At 36.4% G+C, this 23,860-nt stretch overlaps 1 protein-coding gene across 2 annotated transcripts in view; it reads right to left on the bottom strand.

Moving 5' to 3' along the window:
- MINDY2 (MINDY lysine 48 deubiquitinase 2) overlaps positions 1-23,860 on the bottom strand; it is a 67,958-nt gene that overhangs the window by 30,359 nt on the left and 13,739 nt on the right. For both annotated transcript variants that reach the window (XM_045530274.1, XM_045530283.1), the window contains exons 2-4: positions 21,274-21,331; positions 8,449-8,513; positions 2,823-2,981 (exon numbers count right to left, since the gene is read on the bottom strand). In XM_045530274.1, coding sequence (XP_045386230.1) covers positions 2,823-2,981; positions 8,449-8,513; positions 21,274-21,331 — 282 coding nt within the window. The remainder of the gene's footprint in view (positions 1-2,822; positions 2,982-8,448; positions 8,514-21,273; positions 21,332-23,860) is intronic.

The following is a 23,860-nucleotide window of genomic DNA, read 5'->3' as shown; positions in this document are numbered from 1 at the left end:
TCTGTCATTAATGTGTGCATGCTGCATTCCTTCAGTTAGTATTTATTGAGAACATATCATGTACCAGCTACTGTTCTAGACACTAAGTTATAAGACCCCACCCCTCATAAAATCTACATTCTAGTGGGAGATGACAGTTAATCAGGGACAGTTAATAAGGTAAAGAAATAAATAATAATTCCAGATAATGACAAGTGGTAACAAAAATCACATAGGGTCATTGGGAGAGTAAATGACTAGGGAAGGACAGGGTAACTAATTTCAACAAGTTGGTTAGGGAGGGCTTCTCTAACAAGGTGATATTTGACCTAAGACCTGAATAATGAGGAACAAGAAATATGAAGATCTGTGAGAACAATGTCTTAGGGTAGGAGAACAGTATTACACAGTGGGTGATCAGCCGGTACAAAAACCCTGAGGCAGGAATGAGCTGTTGACATGTCTGAGGAGCAGAAAGGCAGGCAGTGTGGCTGGAGGGTAGTAAAAAGGTAAGAGAAGTACATGAGGTGAAGTTAGACAGATAGACAGAGTAAAGATCATGCAACATATCATAAAAGCTCTAATAAGGATTTTATCTTATTGTAGTTACACTGGAGGCTTTTAAGGAAATAAGGAGGGCATGAGGATAAATGGGTGGGTTTATTTTACGAAGATCACTCTGAGTTCCAGGACAATTCAATGGAGAAAGAATAATCTTTTCAACAAATGGTACTAGGACAACTGTATATACACATGGATAAGAATAAAGTTGGGCCATTTCCTCAAACCATGTACAAAAATTGACTCAAATGGATCATATTCCTAAATGTAAGTGCTTAAATTATAAAACGCTCAGAAGAAAATACAGGAGTAAATCTTTTAACTTTTGCTTAGGTAAAGCCTTCTTAGATAGGACACCAAAAGCATAAGTGACAAAAGAAAAAATAGGTAAATTATTGGACTTCATCAACATTTCATGAAAAGTCTCGAATAGCCAAATCTTTAGAGACAGAAAGTAGGCTGGAAAGGTGAAGGAAATAGAGAGTGATTGCCAAAGGGCATGGGGTTTCTTTTTGGGGAGATAATATTCTAAAATTGATTCAGGTGACAGGTACATACCAAACAGTGCTAGAGCAAGTGGACATCCACAGGAAAAAAAAAAAATAAACCTAAACCTATGTCTTTATACAAAATTGACTTAAAATGCAACATGGACTTAAATGTAAAACATAAAACTATAAAACATGTAGAAAAAAAGCCAAGAGACAATACTCAGCATCCAGAGCCAGGCAAAGTTCTTAGACTTAACACCAAAAGAATGAAGCATAAAGGAAAAAGTTGATAAACTGTACTTCATTAAAATTAAAAACTTTTTGCTGTGTGAAGATCTTGCTAAATTTATGAAAAAATAAGCTACAGACTATGAAGAAATATTGGTAAAATATATATCTGACAAAGAATTAATATCTAGATCATATAAAGAACTCTTAAAACTCAACTATAAAGAATTAGTCTAATTAGAGAACGGGCGAAACACATGAAGAGACATTTACTGAAGAGTATATACAAATGGCAAATAAGCACATGAAAAGATGCTCACCAGTATTAGCCATTATAGAAATGCAAATTAAAACTACAAAGAAATATAAGTATCAGAATGGCTAAAATTAAAAAGTGACAATATAAAACACTGATGATGATGTAGAGAAACTGGATCATTCATCCATTCCTGGTGGGAATGTAAACTATCGGTACACACTCTAGTAAATAGCCTGGCAGTTTCCTGAAAAAATACACAAGTGGCTGGGCACAATAGCCATGCTTGTAATCCCAGCACTTTGGGAGGCCAAGGCGAGAGCATCATTTGAGGCCAGAAGTTTGAGACCAGTCTGGGCAACATAGCAAGACCCCATCTCTATAAACATTTTTTAAAAAATTGGCCAAGTGTGGTGGCATGTGCCTGTAGTCCTAGCTACCCCAGAGGCTGAAGGGGGAGAAGTGCTTGAGCCCAGGAGTTGGAAGTGGCAGTAAGCTATGATCGTGCCATTGCCATCTAGCCTGGGCAACAAGGTGAGACCCTGTTTCTAAAAAACAAACAAACAAACAAACAAATTACACAAGCAACTACCATATGACCCAGCAATTGCACTTCTGGCACTTAATCCAGAGAAATGCAAGCAAAAACCTGCATACAAATGTTTATAGCAGCTTTATTCATAATGGCTAGGAAATTGAAAAAGCCCAGATATTCTTTAACAGGTAAAACTGTGGCATATCCACATGACAGAATATTACTCAGTAATAAAAGGAATAAACTATTGATAAATAAATGCAATAACTTGGATGATGCTCCAGACACATGATGAGTAAAAAAAGCCAATAACAAAAGATTACATACTATAATATTTGCATATGGAACCCTCCTAGACTCTGCCCTATGTGTCTCTTTCATTGGCTGATTTCAATCTCTACTTTTGCCCAGCTATAAACTATAATGTTGAGTATAATAGGTTTCATAGAGTTCTGTGAGTCATTCTAGTGAATTACTAAACCTGAAAGTAGTTTTGGGAAACCCCTGGACCTGCAGTTGTTGTAAAAAGTGAGAGTGGTCTTGTGTGAATTCTTCCCTCTGACTTTGTAGTTGGGTCCTAACTCTATGTAGTTGGGGTCAGAAGTGTTGGGCAGACTTAGCAGTCTGAAGGACTGTGCCTTTAAACTCATAGTTTGGCTAATTTCAGGAGAAAGCACAAAAATATAAGTATCAGAAAATATAAATTTAGATTAATTTGACAAATAAATTTTTCCAGCATTTGTGTTTATATAATTTAAATTCTTCTACTTACCTGAGGGTCTACTAACCACCCATGGTACAAAGGAATATCAAGAAGATCAAATACTATGCATTCTGGTGTATATTCAAACACTCGAACACCAGTGAATCTTACATTTACATCCAGGCCTGTCTGTAGTTTGTGCAAAATTGACATAGCATCACTCATATTCTGAAAATAGAAAGGGGAAAGGTATATTTAAAAAAAATCTAAATAAGAACAAAAAAGATATTTAAGTACAAGTATATGTACTTTTATTTCCCATTTTATCTAATTCATGTCTTCAACAAAATTTTACCATTAAATTGCTACTATGTGCTAGGCACTAATCTGAGTTCTAAAGATGTAATAGTCAATAAAACAGACAAAGTTCTTGCTCTCATGCAACTAATATTCTACTGAGATAGACGGACATGTACACATATAATACTACATCAAGTATTAGTAAGAAAAATTGAGCAGGATGACGTTGCAAAGAGTGGTAGGGAAGAAGCAACTATTTTAGACCATGAAGTCTAAAGTCAAAAATTTCTAAAGGCCTCTCCCACTTTTGAATCCAAAAGAATTAAAAGCAGGCTCTTGAAAAGATACTTGCACATCCATGTTCATTGCAACATTACTCACAATGGTCAAGATGTGGAAGCAACCCAAATGCCCACTGACAGATGTATAGATAAAGAAAATGTGGTATATACATAAAATGGAATATTATTCAATGGAATATTAAAAAAGAAGGAAATCCTGTCACATGCTACAATATAATATGGATGAACCTTGAGGACATTATGCTGAGTGCAATAAGTCAGGCACAAGAGTACAAATACTGTATGATTCCCCTTATATGAGATATTTAGGGTAGTCAAAATCATGAAAACAGAAAGTAGAATGGTGGTTTACAGGGAGCTGGTGGTAGTGGAAAATGAGGAGGTGTTGTTTGATAGGTATTGTGTTTCAGTTTTACAAGATGAAAAAGTTCTAGAGATCTGGTACACAACACTGTGAGTATAGTTAGCACTACTGAACTGTACACCTAAAAATATGTAAGAGGATAAATTTTATATTATGTATTTTTACTACAGTTAAAAAAAAGATAGAATGCCTTAACAAAAACTGGTTTTCAAATTTAAAAAGAAAGAGAAACTTAAGAAATACCAACTAATTGCAACTACGTAAACTTATATGGATCCTGATTCTAACAAACACTGAAAGAAAATCAGGGAAATCTGAACAATGACTTAATATGAAATTAAGAAATTAATATTAATGTTTTAGATATAATGATGGTATAATTGTTTAATAAAAATAGATTATTTTTAAAAGTAAAAAAAGATAGAAATGAGTTATCAAGCCATGAAAACACATAGAGGAAACTTAAATGCATATTACTAAAAGAAAGAAGCTAATCTGAAATGGCTACATACTATATAATTCCAAATAATATTCTGGAAAAGGCAAACCTATAGAGATAGTAAAAGGTCAGTGGTTGGGGGGAGGGTGGGAAGGAATGAACAGGCAGAGCACAGAGGATTTTTAGAATGGTGACATTATTCTGTATGATACTATAATGGTGGATATGTGTCACTATACATTTGTCAAAACCCCTAGCATATACAACACCAAGAGTGAGTAAATTACAGACTTTAGGTGATAATGAAGTCTCACTGTAGGTTTATCAATATAACAAATGTACCACTCTAGCGTGGGATGTTGATAGTGGGGGAGGCTATGCATGTGGGGTGAGAAGAGACAGCAGGTATATAGAAATTTTCTGTACTTTTCAAACTCAATTTTGCAGTGAATGCACTGAACCTAAAACTGAGGGAGACGGGAAGGAAGCGCAGGCAGGCCTCTTTGAAAATGACACTTGAATAAAGACCACAGTGAGCACTGACTCTTGGGAAGCTCTGCAGAAAAAAGCATTCCAGATGTAGACACTAGTGCAAAAACCCTGATGCAGAAATGAATTTATTACTGTGTCATGGAACAACAAAGAGTCGAGCATGGCCAGGACAAAATAAATGAAGTGGAAAGTTGCAGGAGATGCAATGTAAGAGACAGGCAGAGGCTGGATCACAAAGACTTGTCAGCCAAATTAAGGAGTCATTCTGTCCATATCAGTTTTCTCCATAAATGTGATTATATAGGTTTGTAATGAAGACTATTTTAAAAAACGTTTTTTTGTAAACATTTTAACACATTAAATATGGACATGCTTATAGAGGATATATTTGGTAGAATAAAAACCAATACATAAAATTTAATAAAATTTTACCAAATCCCAACTGCTAATCACACACTGCTAGATACTGAAAATATAAAATAGGAATAGTAGACTGTAGTTTACTAGAGGGGCTTATAATAAAAAGAGTGAATATAAAATAAAGCCTCTTATTAAAACTAAGGGCCTTCTTTGAAATCTGAAAAAGACAAATTTAGGTCATAAAAACAAAATTCTGTTTTACCAAATACTTATAAAATTCCATTTAAGAAATTGTACAGATTGCAAACAGGAATTATTTAAATGTTTTAAAGTAATGAATGATGCATTTGTAATAGGATAACATTCTTATACTACGGTCTTTGACTTTTTGTCAGTTCCCTCCTTCCTAACATATATGTTCCCCGAAAACAATACATTTTTCTCAACCCCTCCACCAAAAGTTGAACCCTTAAAAACAATCAGCTTGCATTTTTTTCCCTTAAGTGTTTTAGAACTTTTCCTAAAGCTACTTTTCCCAGATGAGTCTGAGAAAATAGTAACAACAGTGAGCAATCTAAGAATTGCTACTACCACCAGTTTTCTTCTATTTTTGTTAAATTCTTGGTTGTCAATCACCCAACTTCCTTTAGGGATAGTATTTTTTTTTTTTTTTAAGAGATAAGGTCTTGCTCTGTCACCCAGGCTAGAGTGCAATGGTGTGATCATAGCTCACTGCAACCTCGAACTCCTGGGCTCAAGTAATCCTCCTGCCTCAGCCCCCTGAGTAGCTAGGACTACAGGCACGCACCACCACAATCGGCTAATTTTTACATTTTTCTTATGTAGAGACAGGGTCTCGAACCCCTGGCATCAAGCTATCCACCTGCCTTGGCCTCTCAAAGCGCTGGGATTACCGGCATGAGCTACTGCACCTGGCATGAGGCAGTATGATTTCTAATGGCTTCTGGGTTCATGCTTATACCTTCATATATTTGCTATATTTATTATAGATTATTTAGCATTAAAGTAACTAAATTAACACCACTTGATCTCCAAAAGGTTAATAAAACTGATTAAAAAATAAATTTATAAACAAAGAGTTAAAAAGGGTAAGTATTTTGTCACTTTATTCCAAATTATGATACTCAATGTTATAAAATATAAATGTGAGGGATGGTTGCTTACATTACAGGAAAGGATTACTATTGGATCCTTTAAGGCAGTGGTTAAACTGTTTCTTAGAACTCTTTCTAAAGTTACTTTTAACATGGTGAACTTACTTTAAATTTAAATATAAAATATATTTTAAAAACGTATTTGCAGTCATTTAAAAACCTAACATATCTCACACTAACAATTAGGAAAAAAAACCTGTCATGACCATATACACATGTATCATGTTTTCTTATACTGTCATGGTATCTGTCAACATTAGGCAAAACTGGAAAAAATATACCTTGTTTACATTACAAATTCTAGTAAAGATGCTTTAATTGGGAACACCGCAGCTCTGCACTGGTCTTTGTAAAATTTAGATTTTTTTTTTATGTCTACTCACATAGAATTATACAAAAAAGAACACTGTTACATTTGTAGAACATTAAATTAACATTAAATTAAATACTAGCTTAGACTCAACTTGGTACATACTATTCTCAAAACTAATGGTAATATAAATAATAACTTATAGTTTTAGTGCTTATTTTAAATGCAGGGTACTTTTTGCCTGACATGTTTATAAGAAATAGAAGCAGTTGTTAGATCAGTTGTCAGATCATTTGTCTCAACTTTGAAATAATACTTTACTTCCAATCACTCTTCAAGAGTCAGCCTAATTGGAAGTGTATGCTGAGACTACAAGATGGACTTGAATCAAACAAAATGCTAATATCATTTACAATAATTTGTCGATCAAGATTTTCTCAAAACTATGCAACAGAAGTAAAATGAATTTGGAGGATGAAAAGAAACTGCAAATATCATCCATAATCCCTAATTTTAACTTTTAGTATTAATCAAAACAACCTCACTGATTTCAATAAAAAATAATATAAATTTGGTAAATGATATAAATTGAACCATATCACATTACACTTATAAAACATCATTTACTGGTTTTATATATTGGAAGTCAGGATAAGATTTCATTTGAAAAGAGGTTTCCATTGCTAACAGTCTCTGGAAATCCTACTTTAAGCTACAGATTCCCCAAATAAAATTTAAATGACTTAGCATACAAATTTGGCTTTAGCTATAGATTTCCTATCTTATAATATGGTGCAATGCAAGATGCTGGTGTTTTAATTCCATTAGAACTAGATTATCTAAACATTCAAATTCAAGAAATTTTGCAATAGTGAAATGAGTTATGCTTCCTTCCTGCAAATTTGATACTGGTGAAAGTATGTTAAAAAAGCTGCTTTGTGGTGGCTCATGCCTGTAATCCTAGCACTCTGGGAGGCCAAGGCGGGAGGATTGCTTGAGCTCAGGAGTTCAAGACGAGTCTGAGCAAGAGTGAGAACCCGTCTCTATTAAAAATAGAAAGAAATTAGCCAAACAACTAAAAATAGAAAAAAAAAATTAGTCAGGCATGGTGGCGCATGCCTGTAGTCCCAGCTACCTGGGAGGCTGAGGCAGGAGGATCACTTGAGCCCAGGAGTTTGAGGTTGCTGTGAGCTAGGCTGATGCCATGGCACTCTAGCCCAGTCAAGAGAGTGAGACACTCTCTCTCAAAAAAAAAAAAAAAACAGTTGCTTTGAAAGTAAATATGAAGGTTCCAATGATCTCTAATTCTTCCTTGGCTGATACTTCCTCCTGCTCTAAGAACCTAATTCCTTTTTGCCTTCTATTGTCAAGCAAAGGAAGAATACCGAAGACAATGAAGCTCTGCTTGCTTACTTCCAGCTCCAATAATTTTGAGCCTAATGATGCCTCTATATTGCAGAACAGGGTCTCTAAAGAACATGCCAAGAAATGTGAACATATTGAAACTATAAAATAGCAGCATTTGTACTAATGATATACCCTAGACATCATTTGCTCAATTTTCTACTAAACATAACTTAACTGAAAAATATAAATAAAATGAGGAAAGAGGAATCCATCACAAATTCACTTGAAAGTGAATTTTTTAAGAAGAATACTAGGTTACCATTCTAAATAGATCTGTAGAATGATAATCTGGCTATGAACTAAAAGTTGTTTCTACATTTTTAAAAGGTATAAAAAAAGAAAACAAAGAATATGGAACAGAGACTGATCATATGTGGCCTGCAAAGCCTAAAATATTTATTATCTAATCCTTTATTTAAAAAAAGCTTGCCAGCTACTGATAGAGACCTATATATATATATATATATGTGTACACACACACATATGTATATATGTATTCATAACTTAAAAATTATATATTTTAATATAACAAAAATTATTTATTACCTGTTCATAATTTAAACGTTGAATTTCTGAAATTTCTTTTGGCTTCGCATCAAGCATGTAATCTCCTGTAAAAAGAAATTGTGAAACTGTCTTTTAAAAATATTATTTTTCTGATTACAAAGTAATAGATTTTAATTATAAATTTTTAAACATTGTAGCAGTAGGTGACATATAAAGTTAACTCCCCCAATTCTACCCAGAGAAAATCAACATTCACTGTTTGCTATCACCTCACATATTTTTTCAATGTATACACTATAATGCGTTTTTTTTTTTAAAGGTCATTTGGTTCTTTCTTTTTTTTTTATTATTATTATTTTTTCTTATCTCAGCATATTGTGGGGGTACTGTAATACTTTTGAACTTTCTTTTTTCATCTATTTGAGCTTTTTTTTTTTTCTTTTTTTTTTTTGTTGAGACAAAGCCTCACCCTATCATCCTGGGTAGAGTGCAGCGGTGTCATCATAGCTGACTGCAAATTCAAACTCCTGGGCTCAGGTGATCCTCCTGCCTCAGCCTCCTGAGTAGTTAGGATTACAGGTGTGCACTAGCATGCCCGGCAAATTTTTTTCTATTTTTGGTAGAGACAGGGTCTCACTCTTGCTCAGGCTGGTCTCGAACTTTTGATCTCAAGTGATCCTACCAACTCGGCCTCTCAGAGTGCTAGGATTACAGGTGTGAGCCATCGTGCCTGAACACTTGAGCATCTTCGCATGTTACTACATATAAAGCTCTCAAAGGTTGTACCAAAATTCATTGCTGTCAACATCATAACTAGTTTCCCACTACCTCACCAACAATGGGTATGATCAGTCTTCTAAATGTTTGCAACTCTGAGAAGTAAACAAAAAGTTTTTTACATTTAAAAAACCAACATTTTAATATGTGAATTTTTACTTGGTATCACTTCTTTTTTTCTTTTTTAATTTTTATTTTCATAGAGACAGGGTCTCATTCTGTTGCCCAGGCTGGAGTGCAGTGGCCCAATCATAGCTCACTGTAACCTCTAACTTCTGGCTCAAGTGATCCTCCTGCCTCAGCCTCCTGAGTAGCTGGAACTACAGGCACACGCCACCACACCTGGCTAATTTTTAAACTTTTTCTTACAGAGACAGGGTCTCATTATGTTGCCCAGGCTGGTCTCAAACTCCAGGCCTCAACTGATCCTCCCACCTTAGCTTCCCAGAGTACCGGGATTACAGGCGTGAGTCACACAGCACCCAACCTGGTATCACCTTTTTAATATACATATAACCTTTTTGTATATGTGGTAACTTTTAAATATATGTGGCACCTTTTAAAAATATGGAGTACTATTATAATATATGCAGTACCTTTATATCTATGTATTGACTTTTAAATTATGTATTAACTGTAAATATTTTTTTCTTTTTACTATCTGCTGATATATTTATCATCTTTTCTTATTGAACTGTAAAAGCCCTTTTTCAATGAGGGGAATTAGCACATTTCCTGTTATGTATGTGGTAAATATTTTTTTCCCATATTGGCTTCTGACTTTATGGTGAGGAGGGGTTTGTCTATTTTTGGCTGCACAGAAATATTTAATTTTAATATACACTTCTAGTACAGCTTCTGGATTAGATGTTATATTTAGAAAGATCTTCACCACTTAAGAGTATACAAATATTCACATATGCTTTCTTCATATAATTTTATGTTTGTCTTTTTTAATGTTTATAACTTTCATTTATCTGGAATTTATTTTGACATAAACAGTGAGATATGGAACCAGCTTCTCATCTAACTTCTCAAATTGCTAACATGTTGATGAAATTGCTTTAATATAACCTTTATTTTCTAATTCAAAATCAAATTCTAAAGACTCTATCAAGCATTCTATTAAGCTTTCCAACTCTGGTAACAAAAGAATTCCTATGAACACGAATATATTATTAGTGGTTTTTTGTTTATTTCCTTTGGAGACACCCTGGTTATAGTACAGTAGCATCATCATAGCTCACTGCAACCTCAAACTCCTGAGCTCAAGAGATCCTCCTGCTGCAACCTCCCAAATAGCTGGGACTACAGGTGTGAGCTACCACACCTGGCTAATTTTTTCTATTTTTAGTAGTGACAGGGTCTCCCTCTTGCTCAGGCTGGTCTGGAACTCCTGGCCTCAAGCAATCCTCCAACCTTGGCCTCCCAAAGTGCTGGGATTATAGGTATAAGCCACCACACATGGGTGATATGTTAAGGTTTGATATAGCATTTAACTGAAAACTACGCTTTATTTTGAGTAAATGTTGTATTTTGTTTAGTCAAATAATTGGGAATGTAAGTGCTATACTTGAATCCTATATTTCATTTAAGTTCCATATTTATTCTGATAAAAGACTTATTATATGCTTTCCTGACTACCACTTTAGTTGAGTCAGGATGTAGAACATTATATAATACAATAGTAAATGATCCTGGACATGCTACCATAGACTACAGCTTAGATATTAAGAGTAGAATGATTATTGGGAAAGAGTCAGATAAGCAACCCTTCTTTTCCTGAAGCTAGAAATGTCTCTGAGTAAGAGAAGATAGCCTGGCTAAGGTAAGCAGCCTTTAAGATGGACCTCAACAATCTTTACCCTTCTGATATTCTCATGCCTTTGTATAATCCCCAACCCTTGAGTGTAGATTGGATTGACTGACTCACATCTAATGAATAAAATATGATAGAAGTAACGAGATGTCAATTCCCAAAGTAGAATGCAAAACTGTGGCTTTTGCCATGGTCTTCTCTCAGTTGGTTACTCTCAGCTAGCTGCCACATTCTGAACTGCCTTATGGAGAGGCCCACGTGGCAAGGAACTGAAAGAATCTTCCAGCCATCAGCCATTGCAAGGAACTGAGGACTTCAAGTCCAACAACCCATGAGGAACTGGATTCTGACAACCATGTGAATGAACTTGGAAGTAGATCCACCCAAGTTGAGCCTTCTGATGAGACTGCAGATCCAGTTGACACCCTGACTGCAAACTCATGAGAGATTTTGAGCCAGGGCCACCCAGCTAAGCCACACACCCAGATTCCTGACCTACATACACTGTGAGATAATAAATGTTTATTGTTTTAAGCCATGACATTTTGGGGTGATTTGTTATATGCATTAGATAACTAACATATAAGGTAGAACCAGATACATTTTTATTGGAGTTTGTAATAGAAGAATCAGATATTTTTAAGCGGCTGAGTTTGAGTTTCTAGGGAAGCACCTTTCAGTTATAGCCATAAAATAAATCATCTTCTAAAAGTGACACTCTGTCTAGCTATTCTAATTGTCACACCTGTAATCGGTCAATAATACTACTTTAATCAAAAAGTACTTATTGAGAATCTACTATGTGCTTAGCAATGGGTTAAAATAAATATTGGAGCCAGGAGCAGTGGCGCATGCCAGTAGTCCCAGCTATTAGGGAGGCTGAGGCAGGAGGATTGCTTGAGCCTGGGAGTTTGAGTCCAGCCTGGGCAATACAGCAAGACCCCATCTCAAAAAAAAAAAAAAAAAGCATTAGGACGTGAATATTGCTCTTAAAAAACCAATAACTAGGCTTAGTAAAAAACATATGGGAAACAGAGAATATGATAATGATAAAGTATAATACATAATAGTATAAATGTACTAAGTGCCTTATGTACCAAATGATTTTGAAAAGAGATATTGATAAAACCTATTGGGCTTAGAAATATCCTTTGGAGGGCATAGTATCTAAACTGGATTCAGAAAAATGAGAACTTGGAAAGGCAATGAGAGAAAAAGCATTTTTTGAGGGGAAGAGTGATAGAGAAAGCATATATAAGAAAGACCATGTCATATGGATAGCCTTTAAAAAGATTTATATATACAAAATTTATATTACAAAGTGGTAGGAAATATGGCTGAATGAGTAAACTTGATCAGATAAAAGAAAATCCTAAATAATATGCTGATAAGTTTGATAAGATCTTATAAAAGATCATAGAGATCTTTACTTTTTTGGGTTTTTTTTGTTTTATCTTAGAAACAGAGTCTCGTTCTGTAACCTGGCCTAGAATACAGTGGCACCATCATAGTTCATTGCCACCTCCAACTCCTGGGCTTGAGTGATCCTCCAACCTCAGCCTCCAGAGTAGCTGGGACTACAGGCTCATGTCACCATGCCCAGCTGATTTTCTTTTTTTCTGAGACAGAGTCTCACTCTGCTTCCCAGGCTAGAGTGTCGTGGCATCAGCCTCAGACTTCTGGGCTCAAGTAATCCTCCTCCCTCAGCCTCCTGAGTAGCTGGAACTATAGATGTGCACCACTATGCCCAGCTAATTTTTTCTATTTTTAGTAGAGATGGGGTTTCGCTCTTGCTCAGGCTGGTCTTGAACTCCTAACCTCAAGCAATCCTCCTGCCTCAGCCTCCTAGAATGCTAGGATTACAGGTGTGAGCCACCGCACCTGGCCCCAGCTGATTTTTAAATTTTTGTAGAGATGGGGTTTCGCAATGTTGCCTAGGCTGGTCTCAAACTCCTGGCCTCAACAATCCTCCCACCTTAGCTTCCTAAAAGTGCTGGAATTACAGGCTTGAGCCACCGAGCCTGACCTATGTTTTTAAGTAGAGGAGTGAAATTATACTTTAAGAAGAGTACACTGGTATGTAGGCTAATTTGGAGGGTAAAGGAATCAGTTTGCAGTAAATCAGGTTGTAAAGTATCAGTAAAAAGAGAGAAAAAAATTTCACCTGTAATCCTAGCACTCTGGAAGGCTGAGGCGGGAGGATCGCTCGAGGTCAGGAGTTCGAGACCAGCCTGAGCAAAAGCGAGACCCCATCTCTACTAAAAAAATAGAAAGAAATTATATGGACAACTAAAAATATGTATAGAAAAAATTAGCTGAGCATGGTGGCGCATGCCTGTAGTCCCAGCTACTCGGGAGGCTGAGGCAGTAGAATTGCTTGAGCCCAGGAGTTTGAGGTTGCTGTGAGCTAGGCTAACGCCATAGTACTCTAGCCTGGGCAACAGAGTGAGACTCTGTCTCAAAAAACAAAACAAAACAAAAAAATTCCCATTCCCTTGAGGTACCTCAGCTAGGTATTAGGAAAGCAATTAATAGTTTCTCTTACAATCCTTCTAGTAGTGTTTGCTTATTAACTCAAAAGCATCTCTGGTTTCTCCAGAGAACTGGAGTAATCTCAAGAGGAGAAAACCCAAATAGCTTAGAAAATTAAACAATTTGTTCTGACAGGATTGGCTCTGAATAAAGTTCACTTTTGGTGAGGCAGTGTCTTCAGAATCTCTTTGCTCACATCACTCTTGCTCACTTCTCCCCCACCTCCTATTCGGTATGTATTTCATGGTGTCCCTTGCCAGCTGAGTCTTCTCACCTCTGACTCCCAAACCTCTTTAGCTACCCCAGTCTAGATCTTTCTCCCTCAATTTGTTTCCCTATTAAAATTCTTTATCCTATGTTCTGTTTCCTCAGGGCTTTGCTAGCTAAGAGTTAGATAAATTTAATATGCCAAGATATGGTAATAATTATTTCTTATATGACTCTTTCCAAGAAAAATACCAGGTTGATGTTTTCCTGGTAGCCACATTTCATGACTACATTGTTGACACCTCCAAATAATTTGCCCATAGCACATGCTCAGTAAACATTTACTGACTTTTAAAAAACGGAAGAAGAAAAAAGAAAAAGACAAGTACAGGAAATTTCAAATACTATATCAAAAATACTTTGGGGAGTTAGAGGGGGAAGAGGGATAAACTTTTGAGTATATGAGCTTTTCACCATTCTTTAAATCATGTAAGAAGGTGCCCAGATGGAGACTGCACATTTAACTTCTCTGAGCTTTGGTTTCCTCATCTATAAAACAGAGAGGCATTACGATTTTGTGATGCTTTTACTTTGTCCCAATATCACCATTTTGTACTATTAGTACCTCTGCACTTATAGGTTTGCTCGTCAGTTTTCTGCCACCACAACTGTATTCTTCATTTATAGGACTCATGGCAAAAGAGCTCACTTTGTCTGAGAACGTATACAGACAGAGGCAAGTAGCGTGGTGGTAATAATGAGCAGGGAGGAGGTCAGATAAACAGCATCAACTTGTGAAGAGTAAAAAGAGCAAAGCCAGAATGAAAACAGAAGCTATGGAGTGGCTACACAGTTTAGAAACACTGTCCAATAGAAATATAATGTAAGAACAAATGTGAGTCCATATGTAATTTAAAATTTTCTAGTACTCACATTAAAGAAAGCAAAAATAGGTGAAATTTTATTAATAATAATATATTTTATTTAACCTAGTATATTAAAATTATTTCAACATACAATATTTTAAAATTACTGATATTTTTAACTAAATCTTTGAAATCCAGTATATAGTTTGCATTTACAGATCATCTCAATTCTCATTTCACACTGGCCACAATTTCAAGTACTCAATAGCCACATGTGTCTGTCTAATGGCCACTATGTTGCTCAATGTAGGTTTAGGTAATTTATGGTCATGATCTGAGAACAAAGAAAGTAGGTCAGAGAGTAGATGGATATGGAAGAGCTGTATAGGAAACTGGGCTCAGAAATACACGTCCTCATTACTTAAATTATTTATATTAGGCACTCAAATATCTGTTGAATCAACACCATATCTGGACTACTTTTACTATTTCCTAATTAGTTTCAACCAGACCATCTTAAAAAATACATTTAGGGTAATCACTTTGTGATTCTCCCCATGGGCATGGTAAATAAATCTTTCTCTTATTAATATGCCTTTAAAAATATACACATATTTAACATCTGATTACCCCACTTAAGAAATTAAACTAGATTAAGCATCCTACTATAGTCAATTCAAACTGCCTGGCTCCCAAGAGTCTTTAGTCACAACCCACCTAATCCAATCTCTATTCCTATAACTATACAACATACAGACTCATCAACTATAGTCAAAACAAACTCATTCACTGTCCCTTCTTCAATAGGCCTTACATACTTCCTCCTCTAGTTTGAGCTTAAAATAGTTTCCAACTAGTCCTGCAACCACCTTTCTCTTGGCTTTGCTCTCCCACTCTCTCCCGGCTCTTCTATCTTACTGGCCACTTCTTCCCTTATTTCCCTCTCTTCTATTTCAAGCATTTTAGCAGAGGCCATGTTGACTTCAAGGGGGCAAAACTGATTCTTGGGTGAGGGAGCAAAAGAAAATCTTAAATATTATAATGGTTTGTGGCCTTCAAAGGGCCATAATACATACAGAGAAACACGGTATATCTGCAGTATTAAAATGTCCTGAAATGGCACCTTAGGAGGCCAGGGGGGGAGGATGACTTGAGCCCAGGAGTTCAAGACCAGCCTTGGCAACATAGTGAGACTTCGTCTCCATAAAAAATTTGAAAATTACCTGGGTGTGGTGGTGCATGCCTGTAGTCCTAGCTACTCAGGAGGCTGAGGTGAGATAATTGCTTGAGCCCAGAAATTTGAGGTTATGGTGAGCTATGATGGTGCCACTGTACTTTAGCCTGGGCAACAGAGACCCATCTTACAAAAAAAAAAAAAGAAGAAGAAGAAAAAGAAACAAATGTCCTGGAATGGGCAATTTGAACAAAAATGTCTACAAAGGCTCCAAAGAGGGACAAAAATGAAAAGAAAACAGAAACACTGCTCTACCCAATCTCTGCATGCTGGGAAACTTCAGGGGACAATCCTGAGGACCCTCTTCTCTTCAGTTTTTATACTTTTTTTTTTTTTTTTTTGAGACAAAGTCTTGCTTTGTTGCCCAGGCTAGAGGGCAGTGGCATCATTATAGCTCACTGCAATTTCAAACTCCTGGGTTTGAGCAATCCTGCATCAGCACACCACCATGCTGGGCTAATTTTTCTATTTTTAGTACAGACTGGGTCTCGTTGTTGCTCAGGCTACCCTCAAACTCCTGACCTCAAGCGATGCTCCTGCCTCAGCCTCCCGAAGTGCTAGGATTACAGGTGTGAGCCACTGCACCTGGCCTATTCTCTCTCTCTCTCTCTCAATGATCTCATCAACCTCCACAGATTTAAATGCCATTTTTATACTAATGACTCCTAAATTCTTATCTTGCATATCAGTGTCCTCTGGAACTCATGGCCTGTCATTAGCAAAATTCCCTAGGTATTCAACAACTTCTCTGAATGTTCTCTTCACTTCTTATCCAAATGAAATTTGGCTTTGCCTTTATGACACTACAGCCCTTTCAAGTGAGAGCTCTTTTCTCTCCCATACTTCTTTCACCAGGGAACCTAGAGGTAGAACAGGTACCTACTTGTTCCTTACTGTCATTCTCTCTCCCGCTCTATACTAAAACTCACGCCATCAGATACTACTACCCATTATCCACCTATCTTGTTGTAGTCATCTACACTACTACCCATTATCCACCTATCTTGTTGTAGTCATCTACTGACTTCCAGGCCAATTCTCCTTATTCTTAGTTTACTTTCTCTCTCTGACACAAATCCCACCACAATTTTTGGTAATTTTAATATTCACAGAGATGACCCTTCCAATACCCTGCCCTCTCTGCTTCTTGACCTCTTCTCCAACAAAAATCATATACTCTTATTCAGAAACTCATTTCAGAAACTTATTTCAGAAACTAATTTCCAGTGGGGCGCAGTGGCTCATGTCTGTAATCCCAACACTTTGTGAGGCCAAGGCAGAAGGATTGCTTGAGGCCAAGAGTTCAAGATTAGCCTGTAGTGAGACCCTGTCTCTACAAAAAGATAGAAAACATTAGCCAGGCTTGGTGGCACATGCCTATAGTCCCAGCTACTCTTGAGGCTAGCGTGGAAGGATTGCTCGAGCCCAGGAGTTCAAGGTTACAGTGAATCATGATGGCACCACTGCATTCCAGCCTGGGCGACAGAGTGAGACTCTATAAAAACAAATAAAAAAAAAAAAACTCATTCCCCATGGTAATGTGGCCTTGTCATTACCAGGCTCCAAAAATTCTTCAGCTCTATCAGGAATCAGGATCCATTAATCCCATCACATGTTTCTTCAACACATTTATATCCATATTTCCTCTTTATGCAGCTTAAAATCTATGGCCCACTATTATAATTACTATCCATACACACCTGTAATACCCTACCTAGATTCTTTCTTCAACATACTCACTAGGCAAAAACTCAGCTCTGGTTAAATCCTGCTCTCCCATAATTCAGGCCTGGACTTACGCAGCTGAATGTGATCAGAGAAATCATATCACCATATTGGCTGGTCTAACTTCAAAGGTAATGTCCCCAAATGATACTGCATCTTCTCAATCCATTCACTCTCTCATTCTTCTAGGTAAGTATTTTATACCTTCCCTCTTATCTTCAACAACTCCTCCCTCATCCTCACTCCCAGTTGATGAACTTGTTTCCTATTTCACTAAGAAAACAGAAGTACTCAGGACACTTTCTACAAGATACAACTACATCTACCTACCTACTTGCATTTATTAATACATTCTATCTTTTGTCCTATTGCTACAGATGAACCATCTGTAGTATCTAAGACTAGTTTTTCTATTTGTCTAAAGTACTTTTTTCAATTCCTCCAATTTTTTCTTCTCTTAAATAGCTTTATTGAGATATAATTCACACATGATATAATTCACCCATTTCATTTGTACAATTCAATTTTTTTCACTAACACCCTTTCTATCTAAGTATATTCACAGGATTATGAAGTTATCATTATGATCTAATTTTAGAACATTTTTGTCTTCCCTAAAGGAAAACCTGTACCCATTAGCAGTTAATCCCCATTTCCCTCCACCTCCTCCCCAGCCCTAAGAAACCACTAATCTACTTTGTGTCCCTATAAATTTGCCTTTTCTGGACATTTCATATAAATGGAATCATACAGTATGTGGTCTTTTGTGAGTTGGCTTCTTTTCCTCAGCAAACCGTTTTTAAGGTTCACCCTTGTAAATAGCATAAATCAGTACTTCATTCCTTTTTATGGCTGAATAATATTCCACTGTATGGACATACCACATTTGTTTATCCGCTCATCAGTTGATAGCCATTTGGGTTCTTTCCACTTTTTGGATATTATGAATAATACTGCTATAAATATTTTTATACTAGTTTTTGTGTGGACATATGTTTTTACTTCTCTTGGGTAAATACCTAGGAGTGAAATTTCAGGGTCATATGGTAATTTTGTTTAACTTTTTAAGGAACTGCCAAACTGTTTCCCAAAGTGGCTGCATTATTTTATATTCCTACTGGCTATGTATAAGGGTTTCTAATTACTGCTTATCTCTAGTCAGATTTTTACCCCATGCACTTGTCAAGGTTACCAATGACTTCCTTATGGCTAAATCAATGGCCAATTTTCAGTTTTCATCTTACTTGACCTATTAGCAGCATTTGATTCAGCTAATCTCTCCCTCTTCCTTGAAACACTCCTTCATTTGGATTCTAGGAAATCATGGTCTCCTGTTTTTCTTCTATCTGGCTGAGCACACCTGTTCTTCTTCCTTCACCAACTTCTAATCACTCGCATATTCAGGACTAAGTTCACTGACTTTTTCCCTTCTCTATCTAATATTCACTCCCTTCATGATCTCACCCAGTCTAACTACCATTTATATATGTTGTCTGAAAATGTATATTTACAAACTAGACCTGTACTGTCAAATACAGTAGCTAGTAGCAACATGTGGCTATAGAAATTTAAATTAATTTAAATTACATAAAATTAAAAATTCAGTCCCTTGGTCACATTAGCTACATTTTAAGAGCTCAAGGGCCACATGTGGCTAGTGGCTACTAAACTGGACAGCATAGATACAGAACATTTCTATCATCACAGAAATTTCTACTGTGCAGTGCATATCTAGACCTCTCCTCCGAACTCTAGGTTTATATATCCAATTGCTCTCCTGATATCTCCACTTGGATGTCAATAAACATCTCAAAACCAAAATCCTGATACTCTTCCCTAAGCCTGCTCCTTCCATTTTTTCATATTTCAGTTGATGGTACCTCCATCCTTCCAGTTGTATACGCCAAAAACCATGGGGTAACCCTTGACTCTACTTTCACTTTACATCCAACTGATCAGCAAATTCTGTCAACTTTATATACAGAATCTGACCACTTCTTATAACCTCCATGTCTCTTAACTTGTTTTAAGCCACCATTATCTTTTACTAGTTGTAATAACTTCCTAACTGGTCTCCCTGTTTCTGTCCTTACCCGCCTAAGGTCTATTTTCAACATAACAACTAGAGAATTCTTGTGAAAGTCAAATCATGACAGTCTTCTGTCCAAAATTCTCTAATGGCTTCTGAGCTCACTCACAGCAAGTCACAGTCTATATAACAACCTCCAGAGCCCCATATGACTTGACTCTATTAACTCTCTAATATCACCTCCTATTACTTCCCTTTAGGACACTCCTTGGCAGTTATGCTGGCTATTCCTCAAAAGCACCAAGCATATTTCAGCTTTCCCCATAAAACATAATTTAGGAATCACAAGTTTAAGAATTACTAAGCTAGACTAACAGAGGGATAAAAAAAATCAAGTTTATTTACAGATACATAGGTATTCAGAATAATTGATCCTTAACTATGAGGTCTCCATCCAGTGAATGGGGATTAAAACAATATGAATTATATAAAGAAAGGAATCTCCCAAAAGCTGTAATCCCAATTACCTCATTAAGTCTATATTTCACTAAAAACAGCTAGCTAGTTTTCTGGAAGGAGGAGACAAACTAATCAGTTGACAAGATTTTTTAATAAAAATTTAATCACTAAAAAAATTGTAAGAATATAGATTAAAGGATGGGCATGGTGGCTCACATCTGTAATGTAACACTTTGGGAGACCAAGGCAGGAGAATTGCTTGAGGACAAGAGTTCGAGACCAGGCTGAGTAAGAGTGAGACCCTGTCTCTGCCAAAAAATAGAAAAATTAGCTGAGTGGGCATGGTGGCACACGTCCGTAGTCCCAGCTGCTTGGGAGGCTGAGGCAGGAGGATCACTTGAATCTAGGAGTTTGAGGTTGTAGTGACCTATGATGATGCCACTACACTCTAGCCTGGGTGATAGAATGAGACCCTGTCTCCAAAACAACAACAACAAAAAAAAGGACTATAAAGATTAAGATTTCTGATTTGGTAATAGTGTAAATATATAAATTATTTGCCAAATTATAAAAGACCACAATGTGATGTTAAAATGTCTGCTCTCTAAATTCAACTCAATGTAGCCAGTCTAAAACTGTATTACTGGTCTATTTTGAAAGAAGAAGCTGGTCTAAGAATGCAATTCAATATACTGCTTCCTTCATCAAGAAAATTTTCCTATGGAAAAAATTTCAGATGAACTAAACTGTGCTTACTAATGTAAATGCTTTACATCCTCATACGTGCTCCTATCTCACTGCAGACTGACAGCATTTCACAGATTAGCATAGGTCCATGAATCATACTTTGGGTAGCAATGCTCTAAGTCACCTTCTTTGCCTTTAATTAAGTCTACCCAATATTTTTGAAATCCTTCTACATGCAATGTCAGAGATTCTGTGCATCTCCCATTCTATAATTTATTGGAATATGTATCCTGTTTTCTAGATGTCACCCAGTTTCCTTATTTACATTACAGAATTTTATTATTGGTCAGTAAGAAGACTATAACATTCAAGAACATACTGATAAAAAATTATTAATTAACAGATTCTATAATTTTAAAATAGATTACTTAATAGCACTTCAGAAAGGTGAGACTGGGTAATATATTAGCTTTGAAAACTTTGTTTTACTTTGAAAGAGACATACAATCATCCACTTTTCAACACTAACCTAAATATTCCATCAGCTGCTCAGCAGTTATGATTTCCATCATCGGTGGAAGTTTCACCTGAAAAACAAAGTATTATTTCTATAAAATCAAATGTTTTAGGTGACTAAAGTGTTTCTTGCAGGTGGGAAGACAAGTATTTATGTGTATATATCTACTATATATATGTACATTAACATTTACATTTATTGGAATCTTTATAATTAATCTTTATAAAATATAGAAAACCAATCCTAACCATAAAATTTACGTGATTTTACAGGGCAATGTAAGGTCTTAAAGCAACATTGAGAAATCTGTTTTCCATGCCAAATGCTATACCTTTCATCACCTGCCATAACTGTCATTAGGCACCTGTAACAGTGTTCTGCATGGTAGAAATGTGTTTAAAGGGCAAGAAAAGGCACTAATCATGTAACAGGTCACCCATGGAGCAGTTTTATTGAAGACAAGTTTGAACACAGCTCAGTATCCCATTACTTCAGTCTACTTTGGCTACTTTTATTGTTGAATGGCCAAAATGAATACAGTATTAAAGTATTAGCACACACTGAAGAATTTGTACTACATGATTCTATTTATAATGCAAAGTTTAAAAACAGACAAAATTAAACTATATTGTTTAGAGCTACACATTCATGTGATAAAACTAAAAAGAAATGAATACTATAAAAATCAGGATTATGACTACTCCTCAGGGTAAAGGGAAGGAGTTATAATTGGAGAGGGTCATATATAAGGGGTTTCTGTGGTGCTTGCAATGCTCTATATCTTCACCTGCTATAGTAGTTCCACTGATGTTTGCTTTATAACAACTTGTTAAACTGAACACTTGTGCGTTTTTTTTTTTTTTTTTTTTTTGCAACAGAGTCCCATTTTGTCGCCTGGACTAGAGTGCAGCGATGTCATCATAAATCACTGCAACCTCAAACTCCTGGGCTCAGGCGACCCTCCTGCCTCAGCCTCCTGAGTAGCTGGGACTGCAGGTGCTTGTCACCACAACCTGCCTGAACATCTGTTTCATGTACTTTTCTGTATTTGGTATAATTCAAAATAAAAAGGTTAAAAGTAAATAAATGTATTATAGTCATATTTAAGCTAAAAAACCCAGAAAATCCATTAAAACTTATCCAACTGCAACAACACATTAGTCTAACTTAATTTTTCAAATGAATTATTAGATGAGTCACACAGATATTACTGTAAATAACCATAAATATTTTAATTGACATTCACAAGCATACTCTGTGGTATATTCATAGAATCGAAGAAAAATAAACACTGCAGGAAGGAAATTCAAGGAAAATAATTAGTATATCAATAACAGAAGAATAATAATTGAAAATTCTTCAGGAATTATTTTCTGTTTAACCAACGAAATCATTTAAATCATCAATTTCTCCAATAACTTCCCAAGTGTTGAAGAAGATGCTCTAGGTGTTCGTGTTATCAAATGTGATAATGGCATGTCACAATTTTGTTTTAATCAATGAGTAATTTATTTTTTATTTTTCTGAGACAGAGTCTTGCTTTGTTGCTCAGGCTAGAGTGAGTGCCGTGGTGTCAGCCTAGCTCACAGCAACCTCAAACTCCTGGGCTTGAGTGATCCTCCTGCCACAGTCTCCCAAGTAGCTGGGACTACAGGCATGCGCCACCATGTCCAGCTAATATTTTCTATATATTTTTAGTTGTCCAGATAATTCTTTCTATTTTTACTAGCGACAGGGTCTCGCTCTTGCTCAGGCTGGTCTCGAACTCCTGACCTCGAGTGATCCTCCTGCCTCAGCCTCCCAGAGTGCTAGGATTACAGGCATGAGCCACCATGCCTGGCCAATCAATGAGTAATTTTTTTTTTTTTTTTTGACACAGAGTCTCACTCTGTTGCCCGGGCTAGAGTGAGTGCCATGGCATCAGGCTAGCTCACAGCAACCTCAAACTCCTGGGCTTAAGTGATCCTACTGCCTCAGCCTCCCGAGTAGCTGGGACTACAGGCATGTGCCACCATGCCCGGCTAATTTTTTCTATATATGTTTTTAGTTGGCCAGATAATTTCTTTCTATTTTTAGTAGAGACGGGTTCTCACTCTTGCTCAGGCTGGTCTCAAACTCCTGACTTCGAGCGATCCACCTGCCTCGGCCTCCCAGAATGCTAGGATTACAGGTGTGAGCCACCGCGTCCGACCAATGAGTAATTTATAAAAAGATCCCTGTAAAACAGAACAGTTTGAGAACTTCTGTAAGCATACATGACAGCTGATGCTTATGATTTAGTCATCCAGTAGATTTATCACTCAGTAAAAACCAAGACATGTCTTGGAGGTTTTGATCATTATTTCATTCTAAATTAGTTTTATCGTCTGTGACATATTTTTAAAGAATTAATAGACTTTTTCTGAGTAGTTTTTTTTTTTTTTTGAGACAGAGTCTTACTCTGTTGCCTTGGCTAGAGTGCTGTGGTGTCAGCCTTGCTCACAGCAACCTCAGACTCCTGGGCTCAGGCAATCCTCCTGCCTCAGCCTCCTGAGTAGCTGGGACTACAGGCATCCGCCACCATGCCCAGCTAATTTTTCTATATATATTTTTAGCTGTC

The sequence above is a fragment of the Lemur catta genome, chromosome 1, assembly GCF_020740605.2.
Source record: "Lemur catta isolate mLemCat1 chromosome 1, mLemCat1.pri, whole genome shotgun sequence".
NCBI classification, from domain to species: domain Eukaryota; kingdom Metazoa; phylum Chordata; class Mammalia; order Primates; family Lemuridae; genus Lemur; species Lemur catta.
This window is presented reverse-complemented; position numbering and strand designations above follow the sequence as displayed.